General features: G+C 41.8%; 1 protein-coding gene across 6 annotated transcripts; it reads left to right on the forward strand.

Annotated features, from left to right (window-relative positions):
* On the forward strand, window positions 1-23,997 carry vit (vitrin). Of its 6 annotated transcripts, XM_033613684.2 has the most exons (23): window positions 2-495; window positions 7,201-7,291; window positions 7,524-7,589; window positions 9,145-9,301; window positions 9,382-9,515; window positions 9,598-9,675; window positions 10,578-10,769; window positions 11,413-11,451; window positions 12,354-12,392; window positions 12,484-12,534; window positions 12,862-12,924; window positions 13,448-13,510; window positions 15,675-15,749; window positions 16,953-17,018; window positions 17,468-17,530; window positions 18,147-18,209; window positions 18,532-18,579; window positions 19,182-19,247; window positions 19,793-19,940; window positions 20,025-20,128; window positions 21,013-21,239; window positions 21,748-22,261; window positions 22,457-23,997. In XM_033613684.2, the coding sequence occupies exons 2-23, from the start codon at window positions 7,258-7,260 to the stop codon at window positions 22,633-22,635; spliced, it is 2,469 nt and encodes an 822-aa protein (XP_033469575.2). In that variant the 5' UTR covers window positions 2-495; window positions 7,201-7,257; the 3' UTR covers window positions 22,636-23,997. The 6 variants fall into 6 exon arrangements, with proteins under 6 accessions (XP_033469577.2, XP_033469575.2, XP_078016676.1 ...); XM_033613686.2 differs by lacking the exon at window positions 17,468-17,530 and having other exon boundaries at window positions 1-495; XM_078160550.1 differs by lacking the exon at window positions 13,448-13,510.
* The last annotated feature ends 1,871 nt before the right edge of the window (window positions 23,998-25,868 follow it).

Here is a 25,868-nt window from a genome sequence, read left to right on the forward strand (position 1 = left end):
AACCAGAATCATAGCTCAGTTTTCCTCCCTTACGGTAGCCTACATAACAGAAAGTATGCAGCTTAAAGTGGCAATATGAAGCAAATCCCTTCCTGGGGCATGCTGAAACTATGACTATACAGTATATGTTGGCTTCATCTCTCCTATAAAAAACATGTCAAACTAACAAAAGGATGCTTGCACTGCTCTGCTGAGTGTCAGGTCTTTGCATCCTCTCCTGATGGCCCCGGGTTACTGATCTTCTTCTGCCTGGGTGAAGAGCTGGGTGCCTGAAGTGGGACGGGCAAAGAGGGGAAACTCTGGCCCCGTCCCGTTCTCCACTTTTAATGAGCGCTCCGATCATGCAGGAGTAAAAGTCCAGGTGGAACATTTCAGCGCTTGCACACACACCCGCTGGTCCAAATTGGCTTTTCAATGAACGCGTAAGGATTCGGGGAAGAAACTGCACAGGGAATTACTTTTTGTAACGCCTGGAGGACTATTTTACCTTCTCAGGTAAGTTTACCTTCATTGCTTTGCGGAGATGGGGGTTTTAAACAGAGAGCTACAATTCAGCTCCACATATGAAGTGGGGACTGTTTGCTACTGCGTGGCGTGAATGAATTATCCACTGTTTAAATGACGCGTATTAGCGCGCAAATGATATACATTGCGTCCAAGCGAATTGTGGCACTGCAGTAATGAGGTTTATAAGGGGTTTTAACCAACACTGAGAATTGTTTTGACGTTTTTTTCTTTTGCAATTTATGACTGCGGTTCATTCAAACTGCGATGGTGATTTATGTGACAGTCTGCTCAAATACACGCCCCGCTGCTTCAACCTGGCGTTTGTTTTGCTCTGTTTATATTTCTTAATTTTCCCATTTTTAGTAAACACCCCCTTCCTCTTCTCTAAGGTGACGTTTTAGCTTAATGAATTCAGCCATGTCATCATCATTCATGTTGTAGCAACCTCTCAACAATCTGTGGAAAGTGATCCAGCTTTTATTTATTTACATTTCTCTCCGGCTAGACTCAGCCTTTATTTTGAAATGGCTCATTTTGCCAGTGCAATAATCAGCACGAGGAGTGAATTCTTAAGCTTTTATTTTCATTTTTTATTGTGTTTGACATTTCTTTGTGTGTTCTTTCTGACATTTCTGTGTGGTTTGAAGCAGCCTGATTAGGCACAGGTGGTCTCTATACAATATGTCCAGCAGCAGCCTGCAGGCTCTGGCTTGCACTCAAGCTGGTGCCAGGAATCAGAGTAATTCAGCCTGTTCTGTGCTTGATAAACAAATACTGTCCCAGCAGCAGCTGCCCAAAAACCTACAGAAATGACCTTGTAGAGACATGTTGGCTTTCCTGTGTGTCTGATCTCTCCTATGGTTCTTTAGTTGGCTTGTTGCAACAGTACTTGGCACAGCTAACATGCTTACAGTACATTTTTGACACCTGAATGAGTGGGATTTAACACTCTCTGGCACTGGGTGTGTGTAAATACTGTCTCACTGCAGGCATGCCATCACTCAGGAGCACTGTGAAACCAAGTTCTAGGCAGGTCATGATACTCAAATAAGCCTGGGTCCCCTTTGGTGCTTACCCTCATCGCATTTATTCTGGCCACCCCAGACAAGGAATGTGGGTGCTGCTGAGATGGAGGAAGATTAAAATACAGTCTTTGTGTTTTGGCGTGAAACTGCATGGCCCAAAAGCTCGCAATTACTGATGGAAATAATGATGTTTTTGCTGCATTATCAGTGCTTATCAGCAACTACCTTCAAACACTTTGAAGACTGTGGTGCACCAGTCACAGGTGTGTGTGGTCTCATTGTGTGTTGGCCTTTGAAATAGGCACAGACACTTACTGTACATCCTGTTTACATCATAGACATTGTTTACCTTTGATGCTCCTGCCAGGTGTGATTTTCATTCTGAATTATCAGATTTCTGGCGTTTGTGCACAGATGAGGTGGATGTACTACTAGGTAGATGGGTAAATTACAGAGGGTACATATATTGTAAACGGCCAGAAAAAGAGGTGGGTATACCCTGTATAAGTGTGTACTCTCCACAACATCACCGTTTATGCATCAAAATTCACTAGAAATTTGCCTGCAGGAGCTAAAAATGTTCATTTTTAGCAGCAGTCCAATAGCCTTTGCATCAAACTACTTGGCCTTGTAATCTTACTTAAGGTTGTGCGTGTAATCCACATTGTAGTAGGAATGTTATTCTGAATTGTATTGCGTTTTAATTCCTCAAGCTATGTGACCTGTCTGAGCTGCTGGGTTTGAAAGTGACTGAGTGGCCCTGCACAGAAGCTTTCATCTTTTGCAGTGGCTGTAAAAGAAATGATGTTGCTTATTTTTCTGCACAGTTTCGTGTAGTTAACAGTTTGTTTGATTTGTGTCCCCACCCAGCAGAAATAAGATCCATGATATGCTTAGTTTAGGGAAAAATAAAGCATGCTGGCTCTGCAGAGGCCAGATGAGCTTTAAGTACAACCCATGCCTTATCTAAAGTTTAACACAGGTGTATGCAAGATATACAACACCTCACCCACCCTGCTTGTGATTTATGGTGGTGGTAAGCGGTGGGTCTGGAAGCCCTCACATACAGTGGCCTTCTTCAAAGCTATCTGAGCATGTTATCCCAGATCTCGGCCTCTGTTTGTTTATTTTATCCTTCTCTTGAATGTGTGTGAGAGTGAGTGTATGTGTGTATGGGATTGTGTCTCTGCAAGTCCCCTCAGGATCTATTATCTACAGTACAGGAAACTCCCTACAGTGTTTGTCAAAGGATATCATTTGCTCCACGTTTCACTGCCTGGAGAAGGAGGCATTTATAGGCTCACACTAAGAACACAAATTAAAAGGTCTGAAATTATTGTCATTTCTTGCACATTTCTTTTTTTCCTACAATGATGTCATGCCTCTTAAAGAACAGAAGTAGAAGAAGAACAGAGTCACTGGACGAAGGCTTCTTTTGGAGTATCAGAAGTAGCTCAACTTCGAGGAACTTGGTGTTCACGGTTTAGGTTTCCTCGCAGGTGTATGACAGATCAGCTCTGTAGTTTGCATTATCCAGTGAAGCGCGCTGACTCACCTCTCATACGCTGCAGGTCTGTCTCCTGTACTGTAGTTGTACATATCTGTCCCAGCTTGTTCCCAGCCTCAGATATCTTCCCCCGCGAGGACAAATTGTAGTCCTGACTGTGCAGCAGTGATCCATCTGCCTGTCAAAGCACAACACTGTGGAAAAATCATGTCAGTGCTCATGAATGTCAGATAAAAATGTAGAGCTGCATTAGGGGAAGTCCTATCACTGCCAACTGCAGCTGTATTAATTTTTGCCTTAACATGATACGTTATGTTTGCGGTGGGTGTTCACCCTAAAAATACCATCATTAGATGAGAAATCACTCAGTGCACAACAAGCACCTTGTGTACACTTTATGTAGAAGCTGCAATTAAAAAAAAAACTGTGCATGGAAATAGCTTTTGGTGGTAACTGTGAAAATGTTTAACTCCAAGAAAGAGAAAAATCTTTTAAAGTTACATCACTGCACAGCAAACTTCATGTTTACCAGCCTGACAGGACATCAGTGTAGTGAAGATTACAGGATGCTGTTGTTTAGGACACAGTTGGTGAATCACGCTTGAGCTTTAAAGGAATAATTCAATATTTTGGGAATTATATGCACTTTACTTTCTTCCCAAGCCTTAGATGAAAGGTTAATTTGATATTTGTATTGTAAATATAAGCCACAGCCTGCAGCTTAGCGTAGCTTAGCATAAAGACTTAAAACAGGAGCAAACAGCTAGTTTCCAAAGCATCAATCTAAAGGTCATTACAATGTTTTTTATTCCATACAAAAACCTAAATTAAAAAAAAAAAAAAAACATGTTGTGGTTTTATGGGTGTTGAAGTGCCAGACTATTTCTTGGCTATAAGCACAGTGAATTCCTGATGTCCTGTGGTCACCATGAGGTTGCCAGGCAAACTGCAAAGACAGCAGTGAGTCACCGCACCTGGCCAAGTGAAAGCCCCGCACATAACCTCCCTTAAAACCACAACTTGTAAGACAACAAACATCTTGTATACATATGTATATAATAGATAACAAAATTCCAAAAATTATTCCACTGCCCAGGTCAAACAGAAATGGAAGAGAGAATCAGGCCTGGAGAAATCTGGGAAGGTCAAGCTAGGACCACTAATTCAAGAGCCTGGGGGGAGTTCTGCTGGAAAAAACATAATACCATATTTCGTAACTCCAAAACTGAAATTCATACAGTAGGGGTCTCAGGGGTGGGACGAATGCTGGAGTCTGTGTGGTAAATCAATGGCAGACCATTTTCGTATTTTTTTGGGATGCCAACTAATTTATTCATACTAGCAAGAGATTGCCAAAGAAATAAGGATAATCTTTGAAATAAGAGTTGATTGTTCTTTTGTCGTATTGTACTAGGGCAAAACCCCAGACAATCTCATGACCCAGGACAAATACCTTTACAAAGTACTTTTGGCTGCGAGCAAGAAAGCCATTACACAGAGGTGGCTACAGGGGATGACTGGATTGTAGTTATTAAGGATATTCACTGCATGGAGAAATTACCTTTTCTTTAAGACTGTGACTTGATCAATATACAGACCTTGGAAAAAATGGATCGTATACACAAAGGTATGTAACCTATTGACTGTTCCAACCCATGCCCCCACCCTGAAAACACGAATAACAAACAAAATTACCTTGTGGGGTGCCCATTAGGTCAGTGGGTAGAGCGGGTGCCCTGTTTGATTCCAGCCTATGGCCCTTTGCTACATGTTGTCACTTTTGTCTCCCACTTTTATGCCAAACTGTCCTCAGCCCCCCAAAAATAATCTCTTCAAAACCACAACTTGCTGTTTTACACTGGTGTGAGTTATAACAAGCCTAATATAGCGTTAATTATTGAACTTTAGAGGAGTTGGTAGGCAGATTTTGTTACTTTCGGACAGAGCAATGCTAGCTTTTCCCCTGTTTTCAGTGTTGCTAAGCTGGTCCGGGAACTGCCCATTGGTTCGACATCCCATTGTTCCGACCATATTAAACTCATTGTCCCGAAGTCCGTTCCGAAATCATCATGACGCCCTGTGGTTAAGGTCTGGTTAGGTTTAGGCACAAAAACCACTTGGTTAGGGTCAGGAAAAGATCATGGTGTGGGTTAAAATGAAAAAGAAAGTGGCAAACACATAAGCTGTGAGCCTGCTCCGCCTCAAGCCAGTCGCGCCACACCATACGCCCGCCATGAGCCGTTCAGCACCGCGGACAGTCGGACTAATGGGATGTCGAACCAATGGGCTGTCGAACCAATGACATGGACCCGCTAGGCTAACCTGTTGCTAGCTCTAGCTTTAGTGCACATATGAAAGTGGTGTCAATCTTCTCATCTATCCCTCATCAAGAAGCATCGAAGCCAATAAAATTACAATTTCCAAGTTGATCATGTGATGCCATTGGGCCTCACAAAACTTACACTGTGAAAGAGATGTATAGCTGTACATTTTTTTAGCGTCTCAACCCGTGTGAAATGACTCATTTCTCCATCAGAATTTGACCTGTTTGGTCTGATAGCATTTGAAAAGTCGAGAAGAGCCACACAACTGAATTATTTTATTCCCGTTCATATTAGCGGAGGGCTAATTCGGAAGTAGCCAGCTCGGCTGGCGATGCCATAGCAGTGCCGATGATCTGGGTAATTTATATGTGGCAGCAACTGTAATAGAAATGAGTAGGGTCCTCCATCGCTGTATCCAGTTCTCTTTAAATATTCATATCAAGAATGCAAATAAGCGGATTTCCCAAAATGCCAAACTATTCCTTTAATGAGTCTGTTTTTGTGGACTGTGGTTGGTATTTTTTGTCTGAATGATATATTTAATGATTGAAATGTGGGCACTCCAGTAGTTACAATCATTGGGGATGAAATTACAAAACGACTTATTGCTATTTCTTTGGGTTTTTTTAACCTTTATTTCACCCAGGGAAGTTTTGTCCTGCTTACACACATTCACATCTGACAACACACTGCAGCGGTTGAAGGTTAAAGATCTTGTTCAAAGACAGATTTATCCTCCTGGGATCCAACCTGCGATCCTCTAGTCACACATCAAATAAGACAGGTGCATTTTTACATTGCGCTTTCAATAGTACTACTTAATATTGCAAACATGCCCACTCTGAACTGCATCACACCTGACCCTGCCTCAGAGGTCGCTGTATGATCACATGTTCCCACTTGATCAGATTGAACCTGCTGGCGTATGGCGGCAGTGACAGGCATGACGCTGCCCTTGTGGGAGGTACAGCATTCCTCTGTTAACAGGGAGGCCTCAGTCATCACATCCTCGGTGAGGAGCTCCATCCTACCGCCTCGGGACAAGTCTCATATTCAGTTCATCTTCCAGCCTGTGTTAGGCTTTCTCTGGCTGTCTGTCTTGGTTTAGACTTCGCTGTTGCAGCGCTGTCGTTACTACAACAGACCTGCAGTGTCTGGAATGATGTCTTGGTGACCCACTTCTTCCACTTTGATTTATGTCTTTACAAGAGTATATCTTCTGAATCGGAATGACAGGCACAGAAAGAGACTTTCTCTGTCTACTGTAAACAGACTGTTTCACACTTCTGCTTGATGTGGTTGTTGGTGTCAAACAAAGGAGACATCTGATTGAACACAGTTCCCCATTCCTTACACATTAAATTGTGTCTGTGTGTGCTCTCTAATTGAGTCTGACTCCAGAGATAGAGGGAGGGCTTTTACATACTGTTCTGTCTCAGCCCAGATGTTCACTGTGGAGCTTCTTTATTTGAGCCTTTTGTAATGCAAATAATAATTTGAACAAGATACATTGAGCTGAATACAATCCTTTATTTATCTGGCTGATCTTAGAGGAAGTTGCGACAATGAGTTGCAAGGAGTGTTTCAAAATGTTTAATTGGCCACATTTGGACACTAGATGAGTCATTCAGCTCTGTGTGTAGTCCACAGTCTGCTATTTCTCCAAAAATCTCTGGAAAGTGTATCTCAGTGGCACAAGTTTACTCTGTCTTGTTTCCAGATGACACAACACTCTGGAGTAAAGAATCCAGTGTTAATTTCAGCCAGTAGGCAGGGAGCAGGAAATGTGTTTCAGAGAATGACAGTGAAATTCTGCTGCTTCTCTTTTCTCTTCAAGGTTGGGAGGTTAGACAAGGACACCTGGTTGACCTGCTGAGCCAGCACACCACCCATCATGATCAGAGCATCACTCACTGCCATCTGCCTCGGTGAGCAACCCATCTGTCTCTCCGCAGGAGTATGCTGGTTTTAAATATATCATCCTCCTCTACAGTGTTTCATATTTCCAAAATATTCCCTTTAAGTCTTTTTCATGTACATTCACACCATCAAACAGCAGCACCATCCTCTGTCAGAGAGGTTTTGTTTGTATGGTAAACACACAGATGATTATGCTGCTTTGTCTGAGATTATGTGAAACTCCCTTTGCCTCACCCACAGCGCTCCTCCTGTCCTGTGCTTGCTGGGCCAAGCCTAATGGACCAAAGAACAAGAAACCAAAGCAAGGTAGACATCATCAACAAGCAAGCCAGTAATCTCTCTTAGTCCCAGTGTTATTGTCTCTACTGGCTCGCTCCACTGCAGCCTCTTTTAAAGGTCCAGTGTGTAGGATTTTAGGAGATATTGGCAGAAATGGAACTTACTACAATAAGTATGTTTTCTTTAGTGTATGATCACCTGAAAATAAGAATGTTTATATTTTTGTTACCTTTGAATGAGGTATTTATATCTACATAGGGAGTGGGTCCTTATCCATGAAGTCCACCATGTTGCACCACCATGTTTCTACAGTAGCCCAGAACAGACAAACCGAACACTGGCTCTAGATTAGCAATTCATGTTTTTGCATTTTCACATCAGCCACCATAGCTAGCAGCACCTCAGTAAAAAAAAAACTGATTATTTATTTATTTTATTTATTTTTTCAGTGTTTTTACCAGTTTAAAATCACCTGGTCCATTTGTTTCAGAGAGAAAGAGACTTAATTCAGCTTGTAGTAAAAACGTCCTTACAATGAACACAGAGGGAATTCTAACCAGGAGAAGTTTCAGCTGGTTGCAAAGTGCAGTCCTCACTGCCAGACACCACTAAATCCCCTACATCATACACACTGCTCCTTTAATTGACTTATTAAAAAATGTTGAATTTCTAAATCACTTAAATCATGTAAAAACGTATGTTACATATGTATTTAAAGGTTGGAAACAAATAAAAGAAAAAGATGCACTTTATTAATAAATCCCAATTAGCATTATGCTAATTCATTAGGATAATTAAGTATCATCACAGGAATTAGGGCTGTATTTCTTTGCGATTATTGTCATTATGAATTGTTTTCTCGATAAATTTCTTGATTAATCAATTACTTATTTGGCCCAAAATGCCAGCAAATAAGAAAAATTCCCATCACGATTTCCTGTTTTCAAGTTATGTTATGAAATTGCTTGTTTTATCCGTCCAAACCTTAAAGGTCTAGTGTGTACGGTTTAGTGCCATCAAGTGCTGAGATGGCAGGTTGCAACAGACTAAAACTTCTCTGTGCCAAGCGTGTAGGAGAACTACTGTGGCCCACGCAAAAACATGAATCGCCCTATCTAGAGTCAGTGTTTGATTTGTGCATTCTAGGCTACTGTAGAAACAACATGGCAACTGCATGGATGAGGAGCCACTTCATATGTAGATATAAGCGGCTCATTCTATAATAACAAAATAAAAACAATTCCTAGTTTCAGGTGATTAAAAAATAATGAAAACGTAGTTATTATATTATTTTCCATTTCTGCCATTATGTTCGCCAAAAATCCAACACACTGGTCCTTTAAGAATATTCTCTTAACGATCTTGTAATACAAAGAAAAGCAGCAAATGCTCACATTTGAGAAGGTGAGCCTAGAAAATGGTTGCCATTTAACATTGTAGTTGTTTTTTTTTCAGCTGTAATTTCACTGCTGTTGAAACAATAGTTATACGAAACCTCAACATTTTAAAAAAAAACAACAACCCTGACCTGTCTTATATCCTGTCTTCAACCATCTTGCTCTACTTCTTCTTCCCTCCACAGTTGTTCCAGCCATTGAGTGTGATGTCAGAGCGGGGAAGATCAACCTCCCAGAGTTCATAGTCAAATGTCCTGCACACTGTAAGGAGACAAAGCAGCAAGTCTATGGGACAGGCGTGTTTGCCTCCATCTCCAGCATCTGCAATGCAGCCATCCACAGGTTAACAGCAGGGTGATGAAATAAAGCTTATGTGAGACTTTTTTAAGACTTCTTTAATGTAAGAATTGTTGTGTCCACAGCGGCATCATCACCAACGCAGGAGGAAAGGTGATAGTGAGGAAGATGGCTGGGCAGAACATCTACAAAGGCAGCAATTCCAATGGAGTGCGCTCTCTGTCTCTACCAAAGTGGAGGGAGTCGTTTGTTGTCTCCGGTATAAATAATGAAGTAAACAATGTTAAACACAGTTATTATAGTTAGCCCTTCAACCAACAGCTGGCTCTGTTGTGTTTCAGTGGGGAAGCCCAAGAAAGGAGTGATCTACCCGTCTACTCTGGACTACGTCCCCTCAAGACCAACCTACGTGAAAACAAGTAAGAAGAGGGTTATTTTTACACTTGTATCATGCACCATTTATGTGAATTTGAACTTTGATGCATTACATGTAGATTTTTCATTGAGTGGATTGACAGATGTCCAGTGTTTTACAATCACAGGACAATGTGATAATGACCCATTGAGCAATGATTCAGTGGTTTATTATTTTAAAAAGTTGTCTACACATGTTGGTTAAACTGAGTGAAATTTGGTTAAAATGTAAAAGGTTATTAGATGTATTGACTCCATATAACCAATATTTCAACATCATTTTTATTCACTATATTGTAGCATATACTTTTTCCAGTGGGGTCTCCACAGATGTTTTATGTGGGTGGCCAGATGGGGCCACTGAAAATCTTAGAGTAGGACACCAAATCCAAAAACCGTAACTGAATTTCAGAAATTCTGTTATGCTGTTGAACTATATAGGCTAGTTGAAAACTATGTCAATATGGAAAGTTAAGGAATCACATACTGATATACTTAAAGTTTCTTATTTTACACTTAATGTTACTAATTATCTGATGTGCATAGACTCATCCCAGTGCAGTTAACATTTTGACTCCCACAACAATCCTGATTTAACACAGTATGTGTCTATAAAGTGTTAGTATGTATTTTTGAATATAGTACCATGGCCCAGTTTTTACCTTGACATCTTTTGGCCTACATATCACCAGATAAGTGCGTTCTGGGGACAAAAGGTTACTACGCAGACGTCCCTGCACTCAAGTCTGGCATGTTGAACTTCGCTCAGGTTGAATGAGGAGTTGGAGTGCTGCTGTCTGGTTAAGAATGTCAAGAATGCATTACAACTATACTGTTACTGTAGACGCTCTTCCTCCCCGTCCATCCATCTTGTACGCGACCGCCTTAATCTGTCGTCTCCTTTCAGGTCAAAAGGAGGCCAAAGCGCCTGCAGTCACCACAGTGCTGCCTACGCCAACTGCACCTGAACCCACCACAACTACTACACCCGAACCCACCACCACCACACTGGCTCCCACCACTACCACCACCACTATACCTCCACCACCACCCACTACTCCTAAGCCTCGAGCTGCTGCCCATAAAGTCCGGGATGCAGGTGATTTAAACAACCTTGAATCATACGTCATATTTGCATACATACATGTACAAAAAGCTCGTTCTTTTGCCCTGAATCAATGGATCCATGTATGTTATGTGGAGGATTGTGTATTTACTTGGATGCAGGATGCTGTTCATGATCCAATGATACCGATCCATACAGAAGATCCACTTCAGCCAGTGTGCTGCTTAGTGGCCGTCTAACTAACATTAGCAGCTTGTAACTAGGAATGCCGAACAAGCTTTCATTTGTGTGAAACCTGAGTGATGAAGATGAATGATTGCAGCTGGTAATTACAAGTCACAACTGCAATTATGACAAATTACAGCAGGTCTGTGATGAAGTTGGTGCTGCTCAGTCGCTTGACTGACTTCACTGTACACTTGATCAGCAGACCTTTCATCACTCTTATTAAATGAAAACACTATCAGACGGCAATCACTGTGAGTCATCTGCCATGTTTTGGATAGAAATGCAGCTACAGTGAGTAGACAATGCTGCAATATCTTAAGGTATGTGTGTAAATGAGATGGGCTCTGTGCCAGACTACCTCCCAGCGGTCTCTCTGTCTCCTTTATTCTCTGTAACGTTATCTCTCTCCTCTCCATATTGGCACCCCATTTGTCTTTCTTCTATCTAGGCAGCAGTCACCCATACCTTGCCTCTGTGGCAGCCGCAAGTAAGTGAAGCAAAACAAACAGAGGTCAACACTGGGTTACTTTTTTTTTTGGCATGATAGGTTGCGGTGGTGTTGCTTCACAGTTTTGTGTGCAGGATTAAGTGTCTACATTAAGCATGGGGTGTTCACGTTTCATCAGTCCTATGGGAATAGTGTGCATCAGGATTTATCATGTATTCTGTGTCAAAGTATCGGTGGTCCTACCTTTAAAACAAGTTTGTCTTGATCAGTGGCACAACTTGTGTATTTAATCCGTTCAGTTCACTTGTTTTAAGCCAAAATCTTAAAACAGTAAGCTCATGACCTAAAGGTTGTTATCAGCCCATTAAAATGGTTGCAGTTTTGTTAGGTTTAAATGCAAAAACTACATATGTTTTGGAAAAGTCCATGCTTTGGGTTAAGATATGTACGTTTGTTATAAAACGTCATGTGATGAACTTATGCCAGTTAAAATAAGTCAGCCTTGACATTTGGGGGACATTATGTGGGACAAGAATAGCCATTGGATGAAAGTCCTGTGTTTGTTTGACCCTTCTATCCACCCCGACCACCTTCCTATGCAGACTTTGTCGTTCTTTATACCACATCAGCAGACTTCCTTTGTTCCCATCATAATTACTAAGGCCACTAGAGATCAGAGTCTTTGCTCCCAGTAACTGATAATGGCCATTTGATGGGCTGATAACAGCCTTTTGAATCTACCAATAGGTCCCTTTTAACCCACATCTGGAAGGCTTATAACACGCATTCAATCAAGTGATCACATTCATAGGTGGTGGACCTGGGCTATTGGTTTACGCTAAATCCAAAACTATGTTGAATTTGCTACATTTGCATCTAATTTACGTTAATAAAAATGTTGTGTAAAGTTGCCAACACTGTTATTCTCAACACTGGTATAGGACAGTCACAGAACAGTCAAGGAAAAAGTCCCGGCCAAGGTAGGTCAATACTCTCACTTATTCCAAAGCTCTTGGAAAGTCCTTTACCCCACATACAACAATTTAATTAAACCGTGGCATCTCTTCAAAGTATTCAGAGGAAGTGGCTATCCGAATAGATACCCACAACGTGCCAGTGCAGGTAAACCAATCTTTAATCTTTCTGATATGTCTTTTTTTCATTCTACCTTAACCAGAGATTGTCTCAACATGTGCTCTTTGCTCCAGCTCTCTTTTGTACTGATAGATGTAAACTCTGCATGCCATCTCTGTTCAGTATGTGCACAGCTGCTTTAAAAGACTTTTACGAGTTTTCTAACATAGGGCCGAACCAGATTGTTCTGGAGAAGCCCGACTTCTGTTCTGTTGTCTTTCAAGCCCAATTTGTAACCCACTGTTTTTTAGTGTGACAAAACAAAACGATACTTCATGTTCTCGTAATACATTTGTCTCCCAATCTTGGTCCCAGGTCTGCGCAGACCAGAGGCAGGGTCGGCTATCAGGAGACAGCCATCCTCTCCAGTCGGCCCAGGTCAGCCTCCTCATTAACACACACAGAGTAACAAACAGGTAGACATGGTGGGACTGACAGGGAGTGCGGGTCAAGGGCAGGAAGGGGGAAAGATGTGTCTGTTGGAACAAGAATCCAGGAGACGTAGACCGCTGTGAGTCTGACCCTTGTATCCACACCCATAAGCCCCTGTGATCTTCACCCCAGGGTCACCACTAATCCACTCCATCAAGCATCTCAGCTAACATTCCTTTTGCGATAACCGCTGTTCTCTGTCATCAGGCACATCCTCTTATTCGTGTTTTCATTTTCCGAGATGAAAAGAGGCAAATCAAGCTATGACTTAAGGCTTGTAAACATACCCAGCATATATCCTTTTGTTTTCAATATCATGCTGCGGAGAAAATGCCTTCAGCTTCACTCAAAGCAAAACAGCTGGGCTGCATTTGTGGATGGAGCACACAAACTGAAGCTCTCTTCTGCCCCCCTTCCCGCTTCTTTTCCTCTCATATTCTATCTGCCTGTTTCTCATTGCTACAAACAGCTTTTAACAGGGTTCAGCCAGCTCCACCCGAGCGGACTCCAACCATGAGCCAGTCAAACCCCGGTAAGTATCTCCAGACTTTGAGCGGGAGTCCTTAAACTGCACTAGTAGACGCATTTACTGACGTAGAGGAAGTAGATTGGTCTGATCAAACAGGGGAACAAGTAGGGCAATAAAACCCTGGTGAAATGTTTTATAAAGCAGCACTAATGTTTACCCTCTGTGGAATGATGTGGTTCAATGCATGGCCAGTCCTCTATAAACAACGGGCAGAAATACAAGACTTTCCCTGAACCCAGCATGAAAAAGTGAGCAAGTGAGTATGTCGATACAGCTCAGAGATGAGCAACGATGTGATATCATCGTCCTGAATTCATCTTGTGCCATATCGCCACTATACTGAGACAGCAGCGAAGACTCTTTTAGATAAGACCACGATGAGAAACATGCTCTGTCAGTGCTGTAATAACATCTTATGACAGATCCCATCTGGTCTGGCCTCATCCCCTACCTTGTAAATGCCTGGAGAGAGGAAGAGAGAGATGAAAGCAGCAGCACCAAGTGGCCCGGTGCTGCTCCTAGAGAGAGACGCATGACCCGATCCACAGCGCTGCTGCAGGATCTGGGTCCACTCTCCAGCCTGTCAAGAATAGAAAGCTCTCGCCGTTCAAACCAGGCTAGGTTTGGCTCGCTGAAGAATGCCCTTCTGTTTTAGCTTCTGTGGAATGCAAAACCAAAGATCCCTAAAATTAGACTGAGCTATATCCATTTAAATGATGCCTGATTGTATGATATGATTTCTAAAATGCAGTGTAAGCTGTTTCAAGCTTGTGTAGCATTTATCTGACTGACCTGTTTCTGCTGGGAGTGTGTGAAGTATCTGATCACTGCAGAGAGCAGCCATTCAGATAATAATGTAATACTTTATTGATCCCCTTAGGGAAATTCTTTAAGCTTAAGGTCAGAGGTCAGAGGTCAGGATCAGCAACACAGCAGTGCCCCTGGAGCCAGGAGGGATTCAGTGTCTTTCTCAAGGACACTCCAACAACGTGGATGCTTGCCGACTTTGGAGTTTATGAGTTGAAGGGATTTCTCCCCGGACGCTTTGCCACCCAGCTGCCAGATGTTTAAATTTATTGCTCAGCTTTCTGGAAATGTTACAGCCCAGTTCAGCTTCACATTTGTAATGAGATATGCCCACTTGACAACCACAAAGATTCATGAAAAACCTCTAAAACATGTCAAGACTCTGATCGTTGGTGTTAAAATGCAATCAGATTTTTATGACTTTCAGAGAAACTGCATATTACCATTGCTCCTGCAAACATATTGCAGACTAAGCTCACAACCCAAGGTGAGGATCAGTGTCCTCGATCCTACTCTGACCTTCTGACCGCGGTGACCACCGAAGTGACTATGATCAGGAGAGTTAAACTCAATCCTTTTAAAGCACCTGTTTCATCAGAAAAAACAACACTCCTGTCTGCTGCATAGAGCTGAGCCTTTGACCAGCAGTAAATTAGGCTAATCTCTGTGTCCTACTATCTACACTGTCCCTAGTTTGACACCAACTTTAGAATAATACTCCCACGCTTCGCTGGGCCGCTGGCTGGGCTCTCCCAGCCCGTCCTGGTCAACAAAGGCCCTGCTCACTAGCTGCCACTGGATGGGAACCTCAGAGCTCAGGCTGTGTGTTTGTGTAAGCTACCCATCCACCGCAGGGAGGGGTTAACTGAAGTGTGTTGTCATGGCTCAGTCAGTTTAGACAGATGCGACTCAATGTTATGGTTTTGCTCAGCTGTTTGAGCTTCTAGTGTTCAATCACATTTCGATTAACCTCAGGCCATGCAAGAGTCTGGCCAATTAAACTGCTTGATGTTTTTGCCACATTACAAGTGAAAACTCTGAGTCTGTGTGAACAAACTGTGATGCCAAGAAGAGCGACGGAGGTAGAAAACAGAAAAATGAGAAGCAAATTTTCTCAGAGTTGGGCCTCCTTTCTCTCTCTCTCTCTGCCCTTGAAAGCGTAGGTCTAAATTTCACCAAAACAACCTTTAGTCGCCCAGTCGCTGTCTGTCTGAGTGACTACTGTGTGTTTAGTGTCTGACTCAAGGCTGAACATCTTGTGCATACCCCACTAATAACGTGGCAGGTTTAGTGGAGGTCACAAGTATGCTCCTCCTTGATACTTGTCCTGAACACAGCTTTCTAATCTTCCCCTGCACAGCTTATCCCAGAAGGGATTGGCCGCCTCCCGCCTTTCCTCGTCCTGATTGGTTCCCTGGAGCTCGACGAACAACAGGTACGAAATACAAAACAGAACATTTTTGTCTAACAATTCATGAGCTTATTCTAATATAAAAGTGAGTGGTTTCCTTAATGTTTAAATGGACCATGGTAAGAATGGATGCAAGCTTTTAATTTCTTGAATATAGTAATTTTTAAAGATTCTCACTTAAAGTCAGGAACAATTTTGTCGTCTTGCAGCAAAGTGAATTGGAGAAGAGTTTCTTTTAAAATCAGTTGTGGAAAGAAAGTTGAAAATAAATGACTTAATATGACAGGTTATCTTATTTTATGGCATTCACTTGTCCCAAACATGTGTTGCATCATACCATTAGAAAAGGTTTAAATGTGGGTGATTTTCATTGTATTAAAGGAATACTTTACCCACAATATTTGTTTATTATTACCAATTGTTTAGTTAAATTCATGAGGAAAACTGTTTTCTCGCATGCATCCATAGTGAATGAAGAATCCAAAAACTGGGAAAATTCTTGCTGAATTGGAGCATAGGTGTAGATGTTGGGTGGGACGCAGGGGACATGTCCCCCTCAATATTTAGAAGATTTGCATTTGTCTCTCCCAATAAAATCTGAAAGAAGTAGAGGACTTTTATTTTGACAAAATTAAAGATGTTTAAATTGATGCAGAAAAGTCACAAATTAGGGCATCAAAAAATCTCCAGAATTCAAAAAATCAATTATTTGATGCCCCAAATTTTCTGGCAAAGGACCCCCAAACCATTTGTTTCATGTGTGTTCTCCCCCCAGTGTTTAATCAAAGCCACTCCCTTGAATTGGACTAAAAGGGGGCTGTGATTAACAACAACAAAAAAAAATCAAAATATCTATTTACAAACTCTCACACAACTCGTGCAGTATAATCTAAGTCTAATTTTTTTCTGTTTTTGGATTCTTCGTTCACTGTGAGGGGGCGCAAGAATAACAAAGTTTGTGTGGCTGCATTAATTGCAGTGGTGCTTTGAACTAAATGCTTACATCAGTATGCTAACACGTTCACAACATGGATGTATTAAGCAAAGAGATTCTTCTTCTTATAATACATCCATGTTTTACAATGATAAAATGAATAATGTTTACCAGCACTGCAGCAGAGGCTGATGGTTGGATGGATGATGATGGATGGTTAAAGGCAACATTAAGGAGCCTAAATAAAACCCTTGCAGTTGCTGATGCCTCCACCTTCTCTGCTGTACATTCAGATGTTAGTTATGCAGCTCCAGACTCAGGATACACGTGGAGTGAGACGGACACACCTGAGATTACAGGTAAGTCAAAGTCTAACAGTCTGACAGTTTGGTGTGTACTGCCCCCCTTCATAGCGGCAGCTTACTACACCTTGTATGCATTAATGTTGCATGTGCAAATATGGCATGCTGTGACTGATACGGTGAGGTATCTGCTGATCATGTATGTGTTGAATTGGCTCCATCTGTAAGTACATGCAATGTGTCCCTCAGGACATTGTCTTTACATGCCATCTGCCTGCCATATGAGAGATTCCTGTGAAGTGCGGAGGAGAAGAGCGTAGGGCAGGTTTATTGTTTGTGCATGTGAGAGAGACACTGTGAGTGATAATTCTGCTAAAAGCCGTTGTTTTCACTGGTCTGGGATTGGTTGGGAAAATATGTGACCAATCACAACCATGGAAATATGTGCTTTTCCCTCTGAAGTTCATTGTGGGAATACTAACAGGTTTCACAACATCCTCCTCTAGCTCGGGATCACAGGCCTGATATCTCAGAATATGAGCGCTGGTTTTATAACTTTGGACCGTACCGTAAGTGTTTTTCTATTCTATTTACTGGGCACTAACAAGTGTTGGGGTTCAGGCTTTATATTGTCATGTGTACAGATTGCGATTGTGTAGATGTAAAATCTGTTTTCTCTCAGTGACACAACTTCTCAGACATAATCTCATGTTCCCGTTTTATTTTCTGACACAGGAATAGCTTCAGTTCCTTCTTGTTTCATTTAATGTTTAAAAAGTTAAAGAGCGAAAAATCATATTTTCCAAAAATGTTGAACTACTCCTTTATGCTCTTTGACAGGAAAGCACTTTTGATTTGTTTTTAGTCACAGCCTTAACACAACCACTTACAATATGGCCCTCTGACAAAACACAAAAGGGCATGCAAAAAGCCCTCACTTTCAGATTACAGACCATGGTTCCATCTGTTTGATGACACAGCCGAGCCTCCAAATCTAACTAGAAGGGACATGGTTTGGAAAACGGAGTGGCCGAGCCATTTCCAGCATGCACCACAAAAATACCACCACACATCCAACCAAATGAGACATGGAGCGGATGGGAGCAGGCTGTAACGCCATGGTGTGTTTGCATTTGTTTCACATGTGTCGCAGTCTGTCATCACTGATAATGTCTTCACTTTTAGTGCCTCGCACTCCAGACTCAGATGGCAACCATAAAGTGCCATTGGATACAACCCATACTAGAGGTGAGCGGTGGTTGCCATGGCTACAAACACCTGTTTGTATCCAGGAAAGCATCAGTTTAGACACATCATATAGCATTTATAAAGCAATTACTTTTTTTCCTGTAATTTGCTCCGCTATTCAGTCAGTTGTGAGATTTCCCTAACAGCTGCTGCTTCAGCTTTCTAATAATGAGAAGAGCCTAAAAGACGCCGTATATCTCAGTTCATGACAAAGAAATAAGCCTTTTTGTGTAGCTCTCATGGTGAGTCTTGTTAATTAGTTACTTGCTGCTTTATGGTAGAAATGTGCTAACGCTGAGCTTGTATGCTATCATCTATGCAGTGGAGCCAGTGGATGCCTGGAAGCCAGATGCAAACTTATATGAATCAGGTGAGATAACTTGCACTGTTCCTTTCCTGCCCTCCAAAGGAGTCACTTTGCCAGTAAGTCCTCAGTTCTGACTGTACGCACAAACCAAACCGAGGCCATCCAAGGAACAGCATCTGGGTTTCCGCTGAGCCTGTAATTGAAGGGATTCGGGGTCAAAGTCAAATGGCATGGTTGCTTGAGGATAAAATCAGTTCCTGTTTGGCATAATTTTTGCCACAACAAATACTGGCTAATGTTTGGGAACTCAGGAAAGTGGACAGCTGCAAATGTGCCGTGCTCAACGGAACTTTTACCAAACTTACAGGGTGATTCTGTACAAGTGGACTTTTTATCTTGCTTTGTCATAAGAGAGCAGAACATTTAGGAAGATATAATTACCTCAGATATTAAAAGGTAATGACTGTCCACCATCCCATTTAAATGCTGTGTGATTTAAATGGATGGGATTTCTATAGTGTTGAGAATGCATATGATTATTAAAGGACATAAACCGTCCAGTGAAATAAATGAAAAGTCTTATTTGCAGTACAGAGCCTAAAGAGCAGATTTTAGCAGAATATCAGGGTTCTGCTTTGAAGACTTGTGTGTTTCTTGATTTTCAGGCTTTAACGTGAGGGAACAGGAACCTGTACCCAGAGCACCTGAGCCTGTGTCACAGGGAGACCCAAGTACGTCCCTCATATGTCTTTAAAGCCACTATGTGCAGAGTTTGTATTTGATTATTGCATCCATGTAGTGTTTCTCAACAAAAACACACAAAATTAACTGTATATATCCTTTGGGCCAAACAAATTTGTAGACTTGTTCTCGTCCTCATAAAACATTTGCACAGATATTCCTAAAATCACATAAAATGCATTGTTTACATACAGTACATGGTTGCAAGCTGCTATCAGCCTTCTTCTGCTATCAGCCACCAATTGTTATCAGCAGATATTCCTTCTAAATAGTTTAAAGGTCGATCAGATGATGCTCTTTCCCTACATGCAGGACTGACTGTAACAACATATTAGGTATGGGTAGGCCTATGTCAGTATACCTACATGTGTCAGCAGACATGCTAAATATCTTCGGGTGGTGCACTTCAGCTCGCTAGTGGAAAAAATCCAAGGGGAAACACTGAAAAACATTGCTGCACAGAATGCCTCTAATGTCTGCCACATGTACGACCAAACACATTACTAAATCTGCTGTAACCCTGTGATGTGTCCAGATTGTAAGGTGGATCTGGCCTTCCTCATGGATGGAAGCTGGAGCATTGGGAAGAGGCGCTTTAAGATCCAGAAGGACTTCCTGTCTGAGGTGGCTCAGGTCATCAACGTTGGTGTGGCTGGACCCATGATGGGCCTCATCCAATACGGGTAGCCTCACTTATCCTGTTGTGGTACTATGTGCGGTTTTTAGATAAGAAAACATAATGCAGTTGCTTGTTGTTTTGTCTGAAGGGATGACCCTGTGACAGAGATCAGTCTGAAGTCTTACACCACCTCCAGAGAGGTGAAGTCAGCCATAGATAAGATCTCACAGAAGGGAGGTCTCTCCAATGTAGGTGAGTGACCCGCTGCCGTACAGTAAATGCCTACAAACAAAAGTGTGAAAGTGAAAGGGATGCAATTATCGCATGGTTTACTACCCAGGCACATTCTCACATGCAAGGATAGCATTAAATCTAAATTTGCCGCGAGACACTGTTAGCTAAATTATAGTCCTGCTTCTGTAAGCCGTGTTTTTCCTCTCCTCCAACCAAAAAGCATTTGGTTTTACCAACCCATGGGGGTCAGCTTTCAGAGTGGAAGTACTGTTTTTCTGCTTTGGCTGGTGCGTCAGCATGATGCCTCCACCGCCACATGTGTCTTTATGACTTGCTAAATTTTGCATTCACGCACAAATAGTGTTGTTTGTGTTTGCCCAGAAGTGCTCTCTAATCATACGACAGTGTGAGTGGCTGTAAAAGCTTTTATAATCCCTAACAGAGCCTTCGGCCTTCGTTTATACCACCAACAAGAATATGATAGACTACATAATGGGATATCACTATTTTTGTGATGATATACAGTAAAAGCAATGAACTCAGATGTATATTTGTACACAGGCTACTATGTTGAGCTTTTATGTGGCATACAGTAGTTTTTTAAATGGTTGCTTCTGTACATATTGGTTAGGAGAGCCATAAAGCTTTCAAAAAATCTCTACATAATGTGCATAATGAGCACTTTCAAAAGTATATTTTTTCAATTGTCCTTTCGTTTAATTTCTTGTTCTATGTGTATTTTTTACTTGCTGAGAAACAACTTTGTGAACAACAGATTGGTTCTACTCTCTCAGCATGTCTTCTCCCAAATGCATTCCTGCTTTCCAACCACAGACTTGCATAGAAAGCAAATGCAGAGATCATTTTAACCGTCTCCCTACTGCCCCCTGGTGCCCTGACAGGAAAAGCCCTCTCCTACATCAACAAGCACTACTTCAGTGATGCCAATGGAAACAGAGGTGGAGCTCCGAACGTGGCCGTGGTGCTGGTGGACGGCTGGCCCACAGACAAGGTGGAGGAGGCGTCTCGGCTCGCTCGGGAGTCAGGCATCAACATTTTCTTTGTCACCATCGAGGGCCCCGATGAAAATGAGAAACAAAACCTGGTTGAGACCAACTTTGTTGACAAGGTGGAGTATTGCCACAGAAATGTGTCAGTGCTGAATTAAAGGAGAACTTCACCCACAGAATGAACATGTGTAAATCAACTAGTTAGGCTGTGTTACCTTGAATTTGTGAAGAAAACTTTGTCCCACAGCCTCCATGGAAAACAGAGAACATATTGATTTATTGGTTGATTGGGGACCACATGTAACAACAGCAATTCAATACTGCACACTCCAATACTAAGGTTTTGATGGAAATGCATGTGTTCATGAAGGAGTGAGCATATGACTGGATGAATGAGACTTGGATTATACTGCATGAATTATGTGAGAGTTTGGAAACAGATGTTTTGAAATAGTGTTGCTGTTGTTAAATGTGGTCCCCAATCAATCATCAGTATGTGCCATTTTCCCTGTGTTCCCTTGCATGCTAGTTCAAACACTAATTTATTCACCAATGATCATTTTCTTTGGGTGAGGTATTCTTTCAAAATATGCCATTTTTAAAGAAAGTGTGTCCTTCATTCCACAGGCTGTGTGTCGGACCAGCGGTTTCTTCTCCCTGCCCGTGGCCAGCTGGTTTGCTCTGAGGAAGGCCGTGCAGCCCCTGGTGAAGAGAGTGTGTGACACAGACCGCCTGGTGTGCAGCAAGACCTGCCTCAACGCCAACGACATCGCCTTTGTCATCGACGGCTCCAGCAGCGTGGGAACCGGCAACTTCCGCACGGTGCTGCAGTTTGTGGCCAACATCACGCGGGAGTTTGAGATCTCTGACACCGACACACGGGTCGGAGCTGTGCAGTACACCTACGAGCAGAGGCTGGAGTTTGGCTTCGGCCAGTACAACAACAAGGCCGAGCTGCTGAACGCCATCAAACGCATCAACTACTGGAGCGGCGGGACCAGCACCGGTGCTGCCATCACCTATGCTGCAGAGCAGCTCTTCAGCAAGTCCAAACCCAACAAACGCAAGATCATGATTGTCATTACGGATGGGCGCTCCTATGATGACGTCATGGCACCTGCACTAGCTGTCCATCGCCAAGGTTAGAGGTCAAGATTTTAGTCAGATCCAGAAGTAGATTTTTTTTAGCTCCTTAACACTTAAAACGCTATACTCCTGGTGTTTCCTGGTATGTGTCAGTCCACAGCAAGGTGTCAGGCAGTGTGTTTGATGTGACGAACACATGTGAAACCTGTGTGTGTGTGTGTGTAATCTGCTGTCCCTCCCTGTGATCTAGGTGTGATCGCCTACTCCATCGGCATCGCCTGGGCAGCCCAAGATGAACTGGAGTACATCGCCACAGACCCCGACAAGGAGCACTCCTTCTTCGTAGACGAGTTTGACAACCTTTACAAATTTGTACCCAAGATCATCCACAACATCTGCCAGGAGTTCAACTCCCAGCCCAGAAACTGAGGACTGGGCGGGTGGAGGGGAGGTGTAGAGAAGAGACATCTTGATCCTGGGCTGTCTCAACAGAACACTGATTGTAAATTTACTCACTCTGTTGTCCAGATGGCGGTGCTGGATTGGCTGCGGCGCCCCGTATTTGAACAGGGAAGGGTTTCGAATTTAGGTGAGGATTAAGGGTTCGAACAAAACAAATCTTAAAGTGAATCAGCATTCGGTCCCAAATATACAGATGGTGCTGAGGGTAAAGGGTTTGCATTCACAGTGACATAATGACATCTCATGTGTGCTGTGGTGCCAGATGTTGGTGCCATAAAGAAAACAAAGTATTCCTAATCTTTTAATTATCGTGCTAATAATTCAGCCTTTATAAAGGGGTTTTAAATTGTAACTGAGGGTTTTATTAATGTTAAATAAGTCACTAATTCTCTGTAGATCAGTTATAAGCCAGGTTCAATACATGGTGTCAGTCTTCCTCTGGCATAAAACCTTTTATATCTTTTTTAGGCATTCAAACCTCTAAAATGCACCGTTTGACCTCTGACCTTCTGGGAAAGTGCCGCAGAACATTTGTGCCAAAATTCATTCAGGAGCAACTTTTCAGTGTTTGCCAAGTGCCCGTTTAATGTGTTGATTTTGGAACTACAAGCCTGTAAAAGCGGCGTGCTGGAGCAGCCACAAACCAAAAGTTAAAGCCCTCAAGTGCAACTTAGAAACCTTTACAAAGGATGCATTATTAGGAAGTGGTACCAAAATGATTACCAAACATAAAGCTACCTTACTGGGTTATGGTGCTTGCAGAGAAATGTAGATTTAAAGCATGCCTAGCACTTTCTCCTATGGCTTAACATACTTCATAAACTTAATAACACAGTGCTTTTTATACAATTCTCTGTAAAGAGGATATACTTTCTTAGAATTGGTGCATTTTAATCTTCCTAATAGGAGAGATTTGATAGTAGGGACATTGTTAAAGTTCCTCTCAAAGACTATGGTGCTGATATTGCTGTTGGTATGAGTGCTTGATGAAATGAGGCTTACGTGAGAGGCAAATCAACAACACGGAACAAAGAAGTGGACGAGAAGTGAGGAATGAGGAGCTTGTATATCTTTGTATGGAGTGATGGCAGATCATATATGTGCTTCTCTGGAGAGGAAGCAGTTCATCTCATCACTCTTGTTTTCTAACAGCGTGGCTGCTTCTAACATTGCAGACATTTCTCAGTTTTATTGAAAGAGTATTTATGATTATCTTCCTGTTATGTCCTGTTTGTACATATGCATATTAAAAGCCTTTCGCTAATAATGTTCATAATTGATCAATATTTTTTTTTGCAATTTTTAATAAAATAAAGAAAATGAAGAGAAGTTAAAGCGGCGATTTTCTCCTGAATTTTTGTTTATACGCTTTGTGTCAAAATTGCACTCCTCCTCACTCAAATCTGAACTCACAGACATGATACACATATTTTTAGAGGGACTTACACTTTTTATAGATATCATTATGTCTTATGTCCATTGCAAATAAATGTCCATAAATCCACTGCTGCTAATAGCTAATTCAGCAGGGTTGGGTTAGACTCTGAAATATAGTCAGTTGCAGTTGACAAAATCAGATTATATGGCAATTTTTGCAATCAGTAAAGTAATCCATTGGCTTATTAAAAAAGAAGTCTCACCTGAACACTACTAAATTAATTCAAGACACTGAAAATATTCACCTTACACTAGACGCAGCCAAAAAATTGAATTCCACAAATATCCTGTCTTCTCTTTATACATCTAAAAACGCTTAAAATGCAAATAAAATGCGTTTACAGTTGGTTGAATCAAATTACCCTTTAATTACTGCCACAAAGTGCGTGTATGATTCGCTTCTCATGAGTTAATAGAGCATTGGTTATATGTAAAAAGGTCTACAGCACTGGTTCCCAACTGGTCCAGCCATGGGGTCCAGATTTCTCCTTAGTCATTAGGTCCACACAGTTTAATATATTCTGTCATACTGGCATTTGGCCATATAGTCAAGCTAGTTTGCTGTCTCTGTGAAGTAGCTGTCTGTTAGTCACTCACTCTAAAGCGAGAAGCAGCACTTCAAAATATGAACTCTGTGCTGGAAATTCACTGACCTTAAAAATAAAAATAAAAAATGTACTTGTGAGTCACTTACAAGCCATTCAGAATGGACCCGCGACCCACTTTTGGACTGTGACCCACCAGTTGGGAACCACTGGTCTACAGTTTCACGCAATCACAACTATGATCTGTATGTTTATGTAACTATAATCTAAAAACATGTTTCAAATGTCATCTGGGCTGAATAGTTACTTATTTTTTGTAATCTGATTACCTCATCCTAATTTAATGTTATGTTAGAATCCAACACTGTAATCTAGCATACGTTTGTCAAAATGTAAACAAATATAGGATTTAAACTGGAATTACGGCCTAGCAGTTGCCGCAGTTAGTTTACATTCATGTCTGTCCAGACTCATATGTTGCCATGACAGTTCACAATCCTTCAAATGTTGCTGCAAAGAAGCTACAAACTCGAAAACATGGATGCTTCACACACATCTTGAACCCAGCAGCACAGATGATCTATACAATCAGCAGTTTCAAGGTGGACACTCGAGATTGGTGTCATCAGTATTTGGCTAAATGTCTCCTCTTCTGTTCCTGAGTTATGACATTAAGTTATGGCTAGAAGTGTTTTTGCAGAACGTTATGATGTCACAGTGAAGTTGACCATTTGGATATAAAATGTCACCACTTCATCACTTTTTCATGTTAAACATTTACATCAAGTTTTGCATGATTAGTGTATATTTTTTTGTGTGGTCACAGCGACCTTTTGACATTTGACCACCAAATTCTTGTGAGTTCATCAAGAAATTCCCTCGAGGTGGTTTTGAAATATTGCTTTCACATTTCTGGGATAGACGGACAACCTGAAAACCCCGTGTGAAGGCATGAAAAACAGGGATCAAGCTGTAGTCCAAAGCCTAACACACACTGATTTGGTCTACAAAGGCCCAAATTGTCAGATTTCAAAAACCATAATTTGTACTGTTGCGAACAGCGTCCACGTTTGTCAAATGACCAACATCAGAGCCCAGTTAACATTTTACAGCAGGTTTTATTTTGAACATACTTTCATATACAAACCAGTGACTGAGAAAATGGCTCATTTGAGGCTGTACTCTACATGTACAACATCTTGATTGATTTGTTTTTTC

Source organism: Epinephelus lanceolatus, chromosome 17, assembly GCF_041903045.1.
Source record: "Epinephelus lanceolatus isolate andai-2023 chromosome 17, ASM4190304v1, whole genome shotgun sequence".
Lineage (NCBI taxonomy): Eukaryota > Metazoa > Chordata > Actinopteri > Perciformes > Serranidae > Epinephelus > Epinephelus lanceolatus.